The sequence below is a fragment of the Caretta caretta genome, chromosome 25 (genome assembly GCF_965140235.1).
Source record: "Caretta caretta isolate rCarCar2 chromosome 25, rCarCar1.hap1, whole genome shotgun sequence".
In the NCBI taxonomy this organism is placed as follows: domain Eukaryota; kingdom Metazoa; phylum Chordata; order Testudines; family Cheloniidae; genus Caretta; species Caretta caretta.
The window spans coordinates 6470303-6487490 of record NC_134230.1 but is presented as its reverse complement, the minus strand read 5'-3'; the positions used below and the strand labels follow the sequence as shown (position 1 = coordinate 6487490).

The 17188-nt window shown below is 45.5% G+C and overlaps 1 protein-coding gene across 1 annotated transcript in view; it reads left to right on the top strand.

Moving 5' to 3' along the window:
• Positions 1-17188, top strand: part of FBN3 (fibrillin 3) — a 291486-nt gene that overhangs the window by 90073 nt on the left and 184225 nt on the right. The window contains exon 6 of the mRNA XM_048831133.2: positions 2533-2628. Coding sequence (XP_048687090.1) covers positions 2533-2628 — 96 coding nt within the window. The remainder of the gene's footprint in view (positions 1-2532; positions 2629-17188) is intronic.

Here is a 17188-nt window from a genome sequence, read left to right as displayed (position 1 = left end):
CCCATCCCTTCTCTGCACCTCACTCGCTGTCCTTGGTCAGTGCAGATGCAGAGTTCAGATGTGCATCTGCAGAGTTCACCTCCCACCCGAAGGTCGCCATTTTTGAAAGCAGTCAAACGGTGGTTGTTTCACTCTGGTAGGGAGGCAGACAGCACTGACTATTTGGCTCTTTTCACCTGCTGTCAAGTGGTAGCTCAGAAAATTGTTTTTCTTTTATAATCATGTTGTGAACCTCCCAACATCACCTTGTAGAATCGCTGCTGTTCTAAAGGCACAAATCCCATTACGGCAGGTTTTGCCCACTGTTTTTCCTTGGGATTCACGATTTTCCACTCAGGTAGTTAGCCGCTCTTTTAATATGACAGATCATTACATCAACTTGCTGCTAGTGTCACTTGAGTTCCAGTCAGGCTTGTCCCTGGTTCTTCACTGCAGGTGTGTGAGAAAGATCCCTGGTCTTCCTATGGTTGTCAAGTGATTAAAAAAATTAATCGTGCAATTAATCGCACTGTTAAACAATAATAGAATACAATTTATTTGAATATTTTTTGATGTTTTCTACATTTTCAAATATATTGATTTCAATTACAACACAGAATACAAAGTGTACAGTGCTCACTTCATATTTATTTTTGATTGCAAATATTTGTGCTATAAAAAACAAAAGAAATAGTATTTTTCAATTCACTTCATACAAATACTGTAATACAATCTCTTTATCATGAAAGTTGAACTTATAAATGCAGAATTATGTACAAAAAATAACTGTATTCAAAAATAAAACAATGTAAAACTTTAGAGCCTACAAGTCCACGCAGTCCTACTTTTTGTTCAGCTAGTCACTCAGACAAACAAGTTTGTTGACATTTGCAGGAGATAATGCTGCCCGCTTCTTGTTCACAATGCCACCTGAAAGTGAGAACAGGTGTTCACATGGCACTGTTGTAGCCGGCGTTGCAAGATATTTACATGCCAGATGCGATAGATTCACATGTCCCTTCATGCTTCAACCACCATTCTAGGGGACATGCATCCATGCTGATGACGGTTCTGCTCGATAGTGACCCAGAGTAGTGCAGACCAACGCATGTTCACTTTTGTCATCTGAGTGAGATGCCACCAGCAGAAGGTTCATTTTCTTTTTTGGTGGTTCGGGTTCTTTGGTTTCCGCATTGGAGTGTTGCTCTTTTAAGACTTCTGAAAGCATGCTCCACATCTCATCCCTCTCAGATTTTGGAAGGCACTTCAGATTCTTAAACCTTGTGTTGAATGCTGTAGCTATCTTGAGAAATCTCACATTGGTACCTTCTTTGCGTTTTGTCAAATCTGCTATGAAAGTGTTCTTAAAACAAACAACATGTGCTGGGTCATCATCTGAATCTGGTATAACATGAAATATATGGCAGAATGCCGGTAAAACAGAGCAGGAGACATACTAGTCTCCCGCAAGGAGTTCAGTCACAAATTTAGTTAACCCATTTTTTTAACGAGCGCCATCAGCATGGAAGCATGTCCCCTGGAATGGTGGCCAAAGCATAAAGGGGCATACGAATGTTTAGTATATCTGGCATGTAAATACCTCACAATGCTGGCTACAAAAGTCCCATGTGAACACCTGTTCTCACTTGCTGGTGACATTTTGAATAAGAAGTGGGCAGAATTATCTCCCGTAAATGTAAACAAGCTTGTTTCTCTCAGTGATTGGCCGAAGAAGTAGGACTGAGTGGACTTGTAGGCTCTAAAGTTTTACATTGTTTTGTTTTTGAGTGCAGTTACGTAACCAAAAAAAATCTACATTTGTAAGTTGCACTTTCACAATAAAGAGATTGCATTATGGTATTGTATGAGGTGAATTTAAAAATACTATTTCTTTTATTTATCATTTTTACCGTGCAATATAAAGTGAGCACTGTACACTTTGTATTCTGTGTTGTAATTGAAATCAATATATTTGAAAATGTAGAAAAACATCCAAAAATATTTAATACATTTCAATTGGTATTCTATTGTTTAACAGCGTGATTAAACTGCGATTAATCACAATTTTTTTGAGTTAATTGTGTGAGTTGACTGCAATTAATCAACATCCCTAATAATCACTTTTCTCCCTCACTTGATTTCTGACATGCACCATTTTGCTCAGATTTAAGCATGTCTAGCACAAATTTTCCCTTTTCACAGTTTTTAATTTTGTACTCCTTCATTATTGGATCACAGAGCTAAGCTGTGTTAACTGAGAGTCTAGCACCCAGCAAAACCTCTCTGTTGACTGAGCTGTTGGTTTCCAGTCCACTTATAATTGATTTCTTTATAAGCAGGAAGAAAAAATAACCTACCTTTCTGTTTTGGATCTGTATGTGGGGAAGATCCCTGAACTGCAAATAATATATAACATAAAACATGGGATGCTCCAAATTCTGCAGCAGCCGTGCATCTCTCATCATGGGTTGTTCCATGAGAGCAGAATTTCTGGCTGTACTTCGTTTGACCACTGTCTAGTGTAATCTCACCCATCTTTCTATTTCTGAATAGCTGTCTGTGAAAATGGCTGCCAGAACGGAGGTCGGTGCATTGGACCAAACCGCTGTGCTTGTGTCTACGGGTTCACTGGCCCACAGTGTGAGAGGGGTAAGGAGCAGTTTATTATATTACTATCACTGATGTTACTACAAAAAAGAACATAAACGTTTCAACTTCAAGCCCTTGGAAGTTAAGTTAGGAAATGCCACGTTACGTTTGCCCATGCCATACTCATTTGGCCCCCATTGTGTGTGTGCGTTATGATAGAGTCTTTAATTATGTGATCACATGCTATTTTTTCCATAGGATTCCTGCCTCATTCAGTGCACAGGATGGACAGTAGGTAGCTACTCAGTATTTCTAACCTCATCTGTCAATTAATACAGAAATATCAATTCTTCTTGGAGTGTCCTCTGCACATCCCCCTCTTGGGTTGCACCGAGGTAGGATGGTAGAACCTTCTAGTTGCAGCACCTGTTAGAAATGCCTGACCCCTCGCCTCCTGTCCCCAGCACACGGTCAGAGGGCACTGGCACGGCAGCCATCTCAGTTCCTTCCAACCACTGCAGCACTGGGCCATGAATCCCCTTCTGTCCGTTTGTCTCTGTCGCTAGCGCTGTAGCCGAACAAAAATTAATAAAAATACAAATATAAAATAATAATAATACAAATAATACATGTAGGTTAGTAATTAGTTGTATTTTAGTAGTTAGTTAGCTAGTATAGATTACAGTTGTTAAAAGATAGATTAGAAATAGATAACAGTAAAACAAACAGTTTACTTACCGACTATGACGGACATCAAGGTGAAAAAACACAGCTTCCAAACCTGCCGTTCACTCAGCTAACCTCATCACTGGCCAGCATGGAGAAAGGGAGGAGAACAATGCCTGCAGTCTTTGCTGACCCACCTAGTGGGTCGGGGGATAGGCCAGGGACCTTCCCCTCTGATGGGACCCACAGTCCAGGTCACCTCCTCTTGTCTCAAATAGGGGTTTGAGGGAGATGGGGGGAACCCAGGCCTGCCCTCTACTCCAGGTTCCAGCCCGTGGATTGCAACTGTCTACAGTGTCTCTTGTAATAGCTGTGTGACAGCTACAACTCCCTGGGCTACTTCCCCATGGCCTCCTCCCAACACCTTCTTTACCCTCACTGCAGGATCTTCCTTCTGAAGGCTGATCACGCTTGTACTCAGTCCTCCAGCAGCATGCCTCCTCACTCCCTGCTCACCCTCCCCTAAGTGATGGGAGGTCCTTTTTAAACCAGGTGTCCTGATTAGTCTGCTTGCCATAATTGATTCTAGTATGTTCTTAATTGGCTCCAGGTGTCTTAATTAGCTTGCCTGTCTTAATTGGTTCTAGCAGGTTCCTGATTGCTCTAGTGCAGGCCCTGCTCTGGTCACTCAGGGAACAGAAAACTGTTCATCGAGTGGCCAGTATATTTGCCTTTGACCAGAGTCCTGTACCCCACTGCTCTGAGTCTGTCACAACATCCACAGACAAAATAGATGGCAGGTCCTTCTGTAAAAGGAGGGGCTAGCTGCAAAGCCTACAGGATCTGAGAGCTCAAAAGGATCAGGCAGTAAAAGCAGGAGACTGGAGTCAGCTCTGTCTACTGCTGGATCCAAAGAGTCATCCAGATCTGTGACAAGAGCTTTGCAGGATCACCAGGGAAGATCATTTCCCTGCCCTCTCTTTTTAGAGTTCTTACGTCATAGGTTTCATCAATGGCTTCAGTGTTGGAGCCAGGATCGGATCTGAGTTGAGAGCTAGAACCAGATCCAGAACAGGTATTGACTGGACCTTCTTTTCACTGAAAAATTGTTCTGACAAGGAGAGAGCCCAAACTCCCTGGATAGTCTTCGTAGACTATGATACTGGAAAAGCTGGCAGGACTACCCTGTGCCTCTGTGAATGCTATGGCCATATTGGCCAATTCCTCATTTTTCTTTGCATGCTGGAAGACTGGTCTCTTCAGGGCCGGAACACTGCATTCAACAGAAAAGAGATGTCCAGATCTGTGAGCCCCACATCCAAGACCATTGCAGTGTTCCTCTGCTGCAGAAGAGCAAGTAACCTCAGAAGAGGAATATCAAGAGGGACTTCCCAGGATGTTTCCTTATGACTTAGGAGAGGTGCAGAGCAGTTCATCTCCTGAGGAGAATGAGGGAGTACCAAGAATGAGGGAGAACTTGTTTCCCTCTGAGGATGCAATTCAGTTCCACATCGACCCTGAATTTACCATCAGTAATTTTAAAGGAGACTTCACATCTGGTATTTGATATCTTAGGGTTGACAATGAAACCTAAAGTCTCCTTGCCCACATTAGAATTGTTATGGCAAATAGCATAGACCCTTTGGTCCAAGCCATCTTCATGCCAACCAGTTTCCAAAAAGGCTGATAAATTGTAGCAAATCCCACAGGAGAGGCTCTCTTGTTTTCATGTACATTCTCAACCAGACTCGTTGGTCATAGGAGCTACTCTTCAAAAATCAAGATTTTCTACCGAATGGATAAAGAAGGAAGACAATTAGATTATTTGGGTAGAAAATAATTTTCTTCTGCATCCTTAAATATGTGTATATCCAACCAAGTGGTGATGGTTAAATATCAATTTCCATTATGGGAGAAGATGGCTCTATTCACCAAACATCTACCAAAGGATCAAAGGAAGTTAACATCAGCCATGATTAATGAATACCAAAATGTAGCCACACATGCCCTTAGGGCATTGTTCGATGTGTCTGATATTGCCTGTAGATCACTGACAATGGCAATATCTCTTCGTATTTGGCCAATTGGTTGTTGACGGGCTAACACAAAGAAGAATAAGAGGCAGCCATTCAGAACACTCGTTGTCTATTCAGAACCCTGGGTCTCATCATAAACAAGAAAAAGTCACTTCTCATTTCATCTCAAGAGTCCCTTCTTAGGGACAATCTTCAGTTCTGTTAAAGGAAGGGCCTTTCTTCGGGAGAGAGGCTTTTGAAAATAACCAATTTGATACATTCACTGACAATACAGCTGGCTCAAATGACAGGGTTTTTCCGAAGCTACTGGGACTCCTGGTATGGATGACACATGTAATCGTCGTGCCGGTCTCAGAAAGTGGTCACTTCAGCACTGGATTCTGAAGAATTTCAGTCCTAGTCCAGACAGTAGGCTGAAGAGAATTACAATACCGCATGAAACTCTTCATTCTCGAACATGGTGGCTACATCCGCAGAGAGTGCTCAATGGGGTATTATCCAACCCACGTCATCCAAAGTTAATAGTAACCATGGATGCAGGCAAGATAGGCAGAGGTGCACATCTTCACTCTCAGGTAGTAAAGGGTCTTTGGAGTCTCAAAGAATTCTGGTTAGACATAAATATATGGGAGCTGCCGGCAATCTGTTTGGCTCTCAGAGCATTTCTCCCACAGATATGCAAACCAGCTATCCAGATGGCCATGAACAACATGGATGCAGTTTATTATGTGAACAAACAAGAAGGGACTCATTCAACCCACCTATGCAATGAAATGATGGAGCTATGGTATTGGTGCATACATTACAATTTTTACCCTATTTCTTTACATGTTGCAGAGAATACGAGTTAGCTGATTGCCTCAGTATCTATTCATAATATCTCTAGAGAATTCATCAATTGAGGTTATTATCTTCAGACATTGGGGATTCCCACCTGTAGACCTGTTTGCCACCAGACTCAGTGCAAACTGCCCTCTTTTCTGCTCATGAGCAAGGACAGACAGTCAATCTCTGACAGACGCATTTCTCTAAACTGGGGAATGGATCTCATGTGTGCATTTCCCCCATTCCCTTTAATTCCCAAAGTTTTAACCAAAGCAAAGCAGGATTTTGCCAGGATGATCTTAATGCTTTGGGGTGGCTGAGACAACAATGGTAACTGACCTATTATTCACCACTATTATCGCTGCAACAGGGGACAGTGTTCCACCCAGACCTCAAACCTCTGCACCTAACTGCTAGGACTTTGATGGAAATAGAACCTCCACTGAGGTTCAACAAATTGCTATTAATGCTAGGAAACCCTTTACTAGAAGGTGTTATGTCTCCAAATGGAAAAGATTCACTATATGGGCAGAAAACAGAAATATAGATTCCCCCCATTCATATGGTCTTAGAATATCTGTTACACTTAAAAACAGAGGGACTATTCTTATCACCTATTAGAATTCATTTAGTGGCTATTTCATTGGTACATGCATATATTAGGGACAAACCCATTTTCTCACATGACATGGTGAAGAGATTTGTGAACGGTCTACTGAACCTTTATTCACCCACCAGAATCGCTGTCCCCTCGTGGAATTGGAATTTAGTACTGAGTCAACTGATGTCTTCCCCTTTTGAGCCATTCCAAGATTGCTTTGTTTCACCTTTTGATAAAAACAGCCTTTCAGCTGCACTCACATCCGCTAGAAGCATTAAAGGGCTGCATGTAGTAATGGCAGATCCCCCCCATACTATGTTTCAAAAGGACAAGGCGGTCCTTAGGCCACATCCTAAATTCATTCCAAACATTGGTTCCGATTTCCATGTAAATCTATCATAAACTCACCAGTATTTTCCCTCAAAACCCATATAAGCCAGGGAGAAGACATTGGATTACATTCTTTAGACATGGATAAGACATTCTTTAGACATGGACAGATAAATGATTTCTCTCATATCACCTGGATAGAATTAAGGACTTCAGATCTTCTCCTAAGTTGTTTCTCTCTTATACCAGTTCTTCGATGTGTAGGACCATTTCAGCTCAATCATTATCTTGAGGGGTCAAATTTTGTATGGAGGAATATTATAGGGCAGCTTTGCTTTCCCCTCCAGCTCCTCTTAGAGCTCATAATACAATGGCAATGGCTGTAACTGTAGCAGTTTTCAAGCACATTCCCCTTTCTGAGGCTTGCAAGGTCACTACATGGAGAACAATTCACATTTGACCTCTCACTGTGCACTAGATTTAGAATCCTGGCCCAATGCTCATTTTGGCAGGGTGGTACTTCAGCCACCATTCAGTTAGGGCTCTGTCCATCCTTGCTGAGGTACTGCTCACCAAGCTGTCCTAAGAGTGGGCATCTGCAAAGGGCACCTGAAGAAGAAATGGAGGTTACTGACTCGTAACCAGAGTTCTTTGAGATGCACTCTGCATATTCCCATTCCCCATGCACCTTCCCCACTTTACACACAATCCTAATTGTATCAGTACTTGGCAGTCCACGTGAGCATTTGGAAGGTACTCCTATAGCCATGTTGCCTGACTCGCGTGAGCACTAGTGACAGGATGCGAGGGGTGAGGCCCTTCCACCATCCTAGCTGCAATGGGTCAGCGCTTCCCAAGAGTGTCAATATACTGAATGCATCTTGAAGAATTCCCCTTACGAGCAAGGTAACCTTAGTTTTCCTCCTGGGTGCTTTCATGGTGCTCATCACAGTAATAAGTGAGTACTTTACAAATGTTAATGAATTTATTTTCCCCATACCACTGTGAGATGTGGAGGTGGTATTATCTTTAGAGAGGGACACTGAGGCATACAGACCACTGTACTCACTAATTTTGGGTGTCCAATGTAAGGCATATAGGGTTTGATTTTCTAGAGTACTTAGGATTTTTATAGCACTTTGTATGTTCAAACCAGAGCTCCCACTGTGTTGTTTTGTGTGCTCAGCACTTCTGCAGATCTGACCCCAGGTGTCTTAGGGTACATCTACACTGGGAGTTAAGGTGTAGTTGTTGGACAGGTAGGCACACCCTTGCTAGAGCAGGTCATAATAGTAATGAAGACATGGTGGCATGGGCTTCAGCTCAGGTTAACCACCTTAGTACACACCCGCTGCGGACCCTGGGTATATGTTCAATATGATGTCCATGCCACCATCTCTTCACTACAGTTGTTACCCATGCTAGCTAGATTAATGCTAGCATGGCTATGCCTACCTATGCTATAATTACACCTTAGTTTGAGCCCCCATAAAATGAAGAACACACAGTTAGCAGTCACATGTGAAAAGTGTCTTGCCCAGCATTGCATAGGAACTTTGTGGCAGAGGTAGGGATAGAATCCAGTTCTCTAGAGTGGCATTCAACTTCCTTAACAAGAGACCATCCTTTCTCTTCCTGCAACCCCCGCTGCATTCACAGCTCACTTTACAGTTTCTGCAGCAAATGAGGCAGGGGTCCTACAGACCTACAGTTTTCGTCACCCCCTAGCCCTAGTTTATTTCCCGAGCACTGTCCATCCTATGCACTCGACGAGGAAGATTTTTTCTCTCCCTCTCTCACTACAGTTTTTTTGAGGGGGGAGAGAGGCAATTTGACAAAAACCTGAACTCAAAAACTGATTTGCAATTTTTTGAACCAAAAAAACTGAAATAAGAAAATATTTAACCCCCAACTGACATTTTTTACTAGTATCTCAAAATTTTTACAAAAAATGTTGGGATTTCCATTTATGATTTTTCAGCTAAAAACTAGAAAAGTTTGACCAAAATGAAAATTTTCTACGAAATCAGTTGATTTTAGTCAAAAAGCCAGTTTCCTGTTGAGAAACGCTCCAGTGTAAAACTGTGGCCAGCTCGGCCTCTAGAATAGTTTGTAAAAATAATGAACTCCTGGGCCAGCGCCTCAGGTGCTGTGGATCTCAGTGGTAGAAGAGGACAGAACAAGGAGCAATGGTCTCAGGTTGCAGTGGGGGATGTTTAGGTTGGATGTTAGGAAAAACTTTTTCACTAGGAGGGTGGTGAAGCACTGGAATGGGTTATCAAGGGAGGTGGCGGAATCTCCTTCCTTGGAGGTTTTTAAGGTCAGGCTTGACAAAGCCCTGGCTGGGATGATTTAGTTGGGGTTGGTCCTGCTTGGAGCAGGGGGTTGGACTAGATGGCCTCCTGAGGTCCCTTCCGACCCGGATGTTCTGTGATTCTATGAGTCTGTGATCGGGGCCGCTCACTGAGGTCAATGGTGCTCCGCTGGTTTACAGCAGCTGAGACTGTGGCACACAGCGGCCGGGAGCTTCGCTCGAGCTTCCGCAGCCAGGGTGTGCTGAGAAGCTGGACAGGCTTTGTGGAAATGAATGAGGTTCTGCTAGGAGAGCTGGAATTTCCTCCCGTCCCTTTGGCTTAGAGGAACGCCCAAGGACACTTTTTTGCTGAGGGGATGTTTGGCGAGGGTCAGCGCTGCACAGAACAGAAGTGAAACCGAAACGCTCCCCAGAGCAGATGTGCAAACTCAAAGGATTCACATCAAAGGTCTCTGGAAACTTTCCCCCCACCCGGCTGACTTTCCTGAGACTGGGAGTGAACCATCTAGCTCCCTGCTCCAGGATTGGCTGGTTCCTGTCTCTAATGGCTTTTCCAAGTTCTGAATTCTTGGCAATCTGATGTAGAGGGTGAGATAGGAATAACATTGGTTTCCGGTAGCCCAGGCAGGCAGGCAGGCAGTCCTGCTTGAACAGCAGCCAGCCAAAATACACAGAGCTCAAAATAGTTGTGCAGTGTTCCATGGGCTGCAAAATTATTTGCTGAGCACCGTGGAGCAGGTGCCCCAACAACGGCCTCCACAGTGGTTTGAGCCTCACTTTTGCTGGGTGCAAAGGAGTTAAAGTTCTTTTAACAACCTTCATACACCTTTACAGAGGGGCACACATTGCTCCATTTCCCTCCCTTGTACTTTGTTACAGAAGCAAAGATTGGTAAGGCAGTGTACACACACACACACAGACACACACAGACACACACTCTTTTTGGAATGCATCCGATGAAGTGAGCTGTAGCCCACGAAAGCTTATGCTCAAATAAATTGGTTAGTCTCTAAGGTGCCACAAGTACTCCTTTTCTTTTTGCGAATACAGACTAACACGGCTGCTACTCTGAAACACTCTTTTTTAATTACTATAAAGTATTTAGGCAGGTGCCATGATGACAGACAGTCTTACACAACAGGGGGCCCCATCCTGAAAGCTTTCTACTCCCGCTAAACCTATAATGACTTACATGGGTTCTCCATATGTGGAGTGGGGTTAGGATTGGGCCCCAGAGCATGTAGGTGGCTGGTTCCCCCCTGCTGGTTTAGCAGGTAGCATAAATTCTACGGCTTGCATATTTATAATAATAAGGGCTGTGTTCTAGGAGGAATCTGGCAAATGTGTAAAGAAAGCAATTTCTGGATATGCCTGTGCCAGGGAAGACTGAAAAATCCAATTGCCTTCACGTTTTGTGTGTGTGTGGGTTTTGGAGATGTCTCGTAATATATAAAATTCTTTAAATACAGAGAACATTTTTACAAAGCCTTTGGAGAATTGATTTGGTCCAGACTTGCACTAGGAGACAAAACAAGCTCTCCAGCTGTGTAGACACAGGTTCTTCCATGCCAAGACAAACAGAGCCTTCGCTTCGCTAAGGGATGTGATAAGTTACACTTTTCAGAGGTTCCTCCATGCTAGTCTCTGAGCTTACAGGAAGACAAGGAGGGGGTGAGGCTGCGTCCGCTGGCATTCACTGCTCTTGTGAAGGGAGACATTAACCCTTCCCTCCTGGAGAGTGAATTTGTTCCATTGCTGAGCACGTTAAGGTTCAGTCACTGATCAGGGCTCCCTTAGGGACACAAGGTATTGAGGACACTAGCCTATCAGACAGATCTCCACTGTGGAATCAGTGTGTAATTTCTGATTCAGTCCAAGCTCCAGACCAATACTAATATGTGAAATATTCACAGTCACCCCTTGGAAGTCTCCAGTCAGAGGAGAGCAAAGCTGGCCAATTGTACAGATTTGTAGGCTCGGATCTTGTACAGTGTTCAGAGGTGGTGATGGCTGAAGTGTCTGCACAGTGATTTCATGCCTTTGCATGAAAAGCAGAGGCAGCTCCGTCCTTATCTTTAAGGTATTTAGGCACCTCAGTGCCATGGCAATGAAAGGGAGCCAGGTGCCTAAATGTCTTTGAGGCTCTGAGCCCTTGTCACATAAGTGCTGCTTAAGGGATCGTCCCATGGTGCCAAATCATGTCACGGGATTGAGTGGAATGAGGTGTTGGCACTTGATGTGCAGGGCCCGGGGAGAGCCGTGCTGGCTGAGAGGAGCATAGACCCACCACTATACCGGGTTCACTCCTGAAGGGTTTCTCTGGTTCCGGAATGACCCTTCTGTGGCATTGCTGGGTGGAGAAGGTTTCCAGAGACAGCTGGGAAAAGGCTTGGTACTTCCCTAGTACTGCCACTTGACTCCCTGCTAGGTGCAGCTTCCCCTAAGGCTAGGGCTGCCTGTTGGCTACTCACCTTCCTCTTCCCCTCGCCCCTCGCCCCTAGAACAGCGGGGCTCCCCACTGGGACAGCGTTCGCAGTTGGCTGGTCGCTGCAGCGCCGTCTGGTGCAGGGTCCTCATGTCTATTGCTCAGAGACAGCACAATGGGGAGCCTGCTGGGCTGGCCGTAAAGTTTCAATACGGCAGTAGCTGGTATTTAGATTGGCACTGACTGTCTCTTCTATGGAAAAAAGGCATAAGGTGAAACCTTTCTTGCCCAGGGCTCTGTGCTGTGAAACACAGGCTACTGTGAGACAGAGGCTAGAGGATCCTGCTGGCTGGACAAATCGGCCTGTGAGCTCAGAGTATAGGCTGGGTCTGTCAGTCTGTGAAATGTCTCCCACTTCCCTAACTCCAGAGCTAATATGTAAATGGGGCTGTGTGTCTGCCAAAGGCAGCTGCCCCCTGCCCCTGCTCCCCCGGCTGGGGAGAGTTCCGATTTGTGCTCTGACTGCAGGACTGGGAGGCCAAAACTCCCGAGTTTTATTCCTGGCTCTGACTCTGACTTGCTGTGGGTGGTGTCTTGAGCAGGTCACTACAGCGCTGCCTCCCTTTGCCCCCAGGGTAAACTGACTGTCATTTCCAGTCTGCCCTGGGAGCTGTGAGGGGCCAGAGAGGAGCTGAGGATTAGCTCGCAAGAGCGACCAGGATCTGGGAATGACTGGCTCTGAGGAGAGTGACTGACCCCTACTTTGGGCTGAAATAACTTCAAAGGAACATTGAGTTTTGAGTCCTCTCCATTATTGTGGGGTTGTGGTGCCAGGAGTTTGACCCTACAGCTGGGCAGTAGCTGGCACTTAGGTGTTAACATGGCTTTGGATAACATTGCTGACTTCTTTGCTTGGCAACACCACGCTGTATTTGGGCTGCATGACCCCACTGCCTCCTGGGCACAGTTTGAATCCCCCCCCAGAGAGCCTGTGCACTGCAGCCCCTGTGAGCAGGGGGAGGGCAGAATCAACCCACATGAAGATTTCTGTCAATGATTTGTCCAAGGCAGCATGCCAGTGTTCTCCCGGGGACACGGGGGCACCTCCTCCAGCTCCTAGATAGGTAAGATGAGACTTACAGACACATTTCGTCCTGCAAGCTGCCCAAGCACATTGCAAATGATGGGCCTCATCCTCCCCTAGAAGCAGCCCTCACGGAGATGGGTGCTCTACATCCACCCAGGGAGAGGATCTCTGCAAGCAGAGAGCTCTTTCCTCTAGCAGACAGAGGCAGACCAAGATCCAGGGACTGGAAGCTGAAGCGAGACAAATTCAACTTGGAAATAGGGTGCACATTTGTAACCGGGCGGGTAATCACCCACAGGAACAATTCCCCTAGGAATGCACTGGATCTTTAAATGAAGAGTGGAATTTCCCCAAAGAACTCCTGGGAGGCTCTCTGGCCTGCGTTCTACGGGGTCAGACTAGATGATCACAATCTTCCCTCAGAGCCTTAAACTGTATGAATCTCAGAACCTACATTATTGCTAGATAGATGGATCGATAGATTAGATGGGGGGTGCCTGGATATGGGGCCTAGTGCTGACCATTTTTACCATAGTGCATTTGCAAGAGACATGCACAGCTTCGAATCTGATCTGATGAAAGGCACGAGTGAAGTGCAAACCCTCCCTGCCACTGTTTCATTTATGATCATTTTTGTTAGAGTTTATTTGGTTATGAATAGTGAAAAATAAAAGAGAATTTTTAACGGTTTTTCAGGTTTAATAATTCTCAGTGTTGTTAGTGTCACAGCAAAGGCTGTTTGTAAAATACAAGATTATGTTGACCCCTTTATAGCATAATAGCTGCCTGGATTCCCATGTCTCTGCTGCCCTGTGCTCAGCAAGTAGCTGTTTAGCAGCTCTGGGACTACAGTGAGAGGCTGCTTTGAAATGGGAGGACTCTGGCTACCTTTACGCTTATTTCAGGAAATACTCCACTTTACAGGTAAATAGATTAATGGCTAGGGCACTCAGAGAATCCTAACATCATCTCTGCTCTCTGCCATCTTCAGGAGTGAAGAAGTAGCTGATACTCTGTATAATTCCAGCAGCATTTGGTAATGGAAGCTCATGTTACGTCAGTGTCAGAGTTTGCAGAGCAGAAAAATTACCTCTGTGGGGAGAAAGGGCCAAAAAAAATTTTTAAACGGTTTTCTCCTATTTTGTAAGAGGGAAAGCCGAAGTTTTGTCTCCGATGACGACTCTTTCCCACACTGTGGAGAGATTTTACAGCAAAATTGGCAATATTTTGCTCAGGTGAAGGCATGCTTTGTTCCGAGAATGACATTTGGGGGGGTTTCTTTGTTTTACTCCCATGGAAATAGTGAAATAGTGAAATGTCACCTTGGATGCAGTTTGCTAATTCTCATGAAAATGAGTCTGCTTTTAGTGTGGAAATATGACGAGATAACTGGCTCTGTGGATGAGAGGAAAGCAGTGGACATGTTGTTCCTTGACTTTAGCAAAGCTTTTGACACAGTCTCCCACAGTATTCTTGCCAGTAAGTTAAAGAAGTATGGGCTGGATGAATGGACTATAAGGTAGATAGAAAGTTGACTAGATTGTCGGGCTCAACGGGTAGTGATCAATGGCTCCATGTCTAGTTGGCAGCCGGTATCAAGTGGAGTGCCCCAAGGGTTGGTCCTGGGGCTGGTTTTGTTCAATATCTTCATAAATGATCTGGAGGATGATGTGAATTGCACCCTCAGCAAGTTTGCAGATGACACTAAACGGGGAGGAGAGGTAGATACGCTGAAGGGTAGGGATAGGATACAGAGGGACCTAGACAAATGAGAGGATTGGGCCAAAATAAATCTGATGAGGTTCAACAAGGACAAGTGCAGAGTCCTGCACTTAGAACGGAGGAATCCCATGCACCGCTACAGACTAGAGACTGAATGCAGAAAAGGACCTAGGCATTATGGTGGATGAGAAGCTGGAGATGAGTCAACAGTGTGCCCTAGTTGCCAAGAAGGCAATGGCATTTTGGGATGTATAGGTAGGGGCATTGCCAGCAGATCGAGGAACGTGATCGTCCCCCTCTATTTGACATTGGTGAGGCCTCATCTGGAGTACTGTGTCCAGTTTTGGGCCCCACAGTACAAGAAGGATGTGGAAAAATTGGAAAACGTCCAGTGGAGGGCAACAAAAATGATTAGGGGACTGGAACACATGAGTTATGAGGAGAGGCTGAGGGAGCTGGGATTGTTTAGTCTGTGGAAGAGAAGAATGAGGGGGGATTTGATAGCTGCTTTCAACTACCTGAAAGGGGGTTCCAAAGAGGATGGACCTAGACTGTTCTCAGTGGTAGCAGATGACAGAACAAGGAGTAATGGTCTCAAGTTGCAGTGGGGGAGGTTTAGGTTGGATATTAGGAAAAACGTTTTCACTAGGAGGGTGGTGAAACACTGGAATGTGTTACCTAGGGAGGTGTTGGAATCTCCTTCCTTCAAAGTTTTTAAGGTCAGGCTTGACAAAGCCCTGGCTGGGATGATTTAGTCGGGGATCGGTCCTGCTTTGAGCAGGGGGTTGGACTAGATGACCTCCTGAGGTCCCTTCCAACCCTGATATTCTATGATTCTATGAAAGTGCTAGTTGGGCAAAACCTTTTTGGGATAAATTTCCACTTTCTGCATATAACATGCCAGTGTTTTCAAATATTACCATAGTAGAAACATAAGGCAAAAACTGGTAGACTAACTGGTCTCTTTTTGTTCTGTAGAAACCACTTCCTCTGGCGAAGAGATTTTGAAGTTCCATAGAGAACGGATACGTTGTGTGTCCAGCTTTCCGGGTAGTGAGGGGTAGTATGTAGAGCTGCACAGCCACATGGGGGCTGCTCCACTGTCTTTTCTTACGAGAAAAAAAGGAGATGGTGCTAAGCGTGACTGTGACCGGAACTCTGTCCGGAAGTGGGAAAACTGAAGCCCAGCTGAGCAGGGCTGTGAATCAACCCCCCACTGGGGCAGGGGAAACTGAGGCTGTAAAAAAATATTGCCAAACATTTGATATCCATGAGAGGGTGGGGAAAGCCCCAAAGAAATGTAAAGCAGCTGCATGGAAGAGTGTAGAGACAGCAACAGCAAGGAGGGAAGGGAACTTATCTCCCTCCTCAGGCTAAGAACAGGGGTGCTTCTGAACCCAGGACAGGTATGACACGGTGTTCACTAGGAGAGTAAATGATCCAGGGTTTAATGGTGACTGCTTTCACGTTATGGCTTTTGTATGTGCGCATGGGAATCAGACATATACTGTGTGGGGTGAATCCCTTCCTCCACTTTTCCCAAGTAATTATCTATGGGAAACATTTCAGTATGAAGAGGAAACAGCAAAATCTGAGCCTGAGCCCCGCTGAATAACTCTCCCTTCAGGAGAGGTCATGGGAAGGGCATGATAAGCAAGAAAATTGATTGATGTTCTTAATGCTGCAATATCCGCGTCCCACTGAAATGGGTGCAGGTGAGATTCAATTACTTCAGCGCTACTGAGGGTTGCAGTGACACACATTGCAATACGATGGAAACTAAACCTCCGTCACAGGGTTTGTGGCAAGGACACGGGGGAAGGGGTTAACGAAAAACAGCATGGATGTGCATGGCTCCTGTGAAGCTGGTTGCTGCAGAGAACCCTCAGCTGGGTGTGGAGGTAACTGATTCCGTGGGTTATGCCCTTTCAAAAATGATCGGTGAACTGATTCTGACTTTTATCGTTGTTCTTTATTTGAAATTGTCCAATGGACACTTTTTGCCAAGCTCACAAACTGTGTTTATCTGTGTCGTGTGACTGATCCCCTGAGTCACAAGGCCTCTCTGCACTTTCTGACTGGGTACCCCCGCTCTTTTAGACCCCTGTGCTTCTGCCGTGCATTCCACTCTGCTCGGAAAGGGGGAAGGTCTGGGGGCTCCATGGAGAGCGCCAGTCCTTCCAGGCATGGGGAAAGACCCCTCCCCTTCTGCACAGAGGGAGGGTGGAGTGTGGGGTGCAGTGGGGCGAGGGGCAGAGGAGGGAGCTAGGTCTGGAAGGGAAGCAGGAGATGACTCTGTGCAGTGCTCCAAAGGGAAGGAGAAGGCCCTTGTATCTGACCCAGAAAGGCAGGAAGCTGGTGAGAGGATTCGCTGCCTGGAGGGTGAGGAAGGCGATTTCAGTGGCAGTGTTGGGCCCAGATGTTGCGGGAGAGGGTCAGAGGCAGAGGGTGTTCAAAGCGCCCTCTGTTTTCAGGCCTGGTTGATAACCCACCTTGCACTGCCTTTGGCTGGCTGTCTCTGGGTATGTCTGCGCTGGAGCCGGGGGGGTGAGTCCAACTCTGGCAACAATAGCTGTGCTTGCTCTCACTGAGCTCGCATGCTACAAGCAGAAGT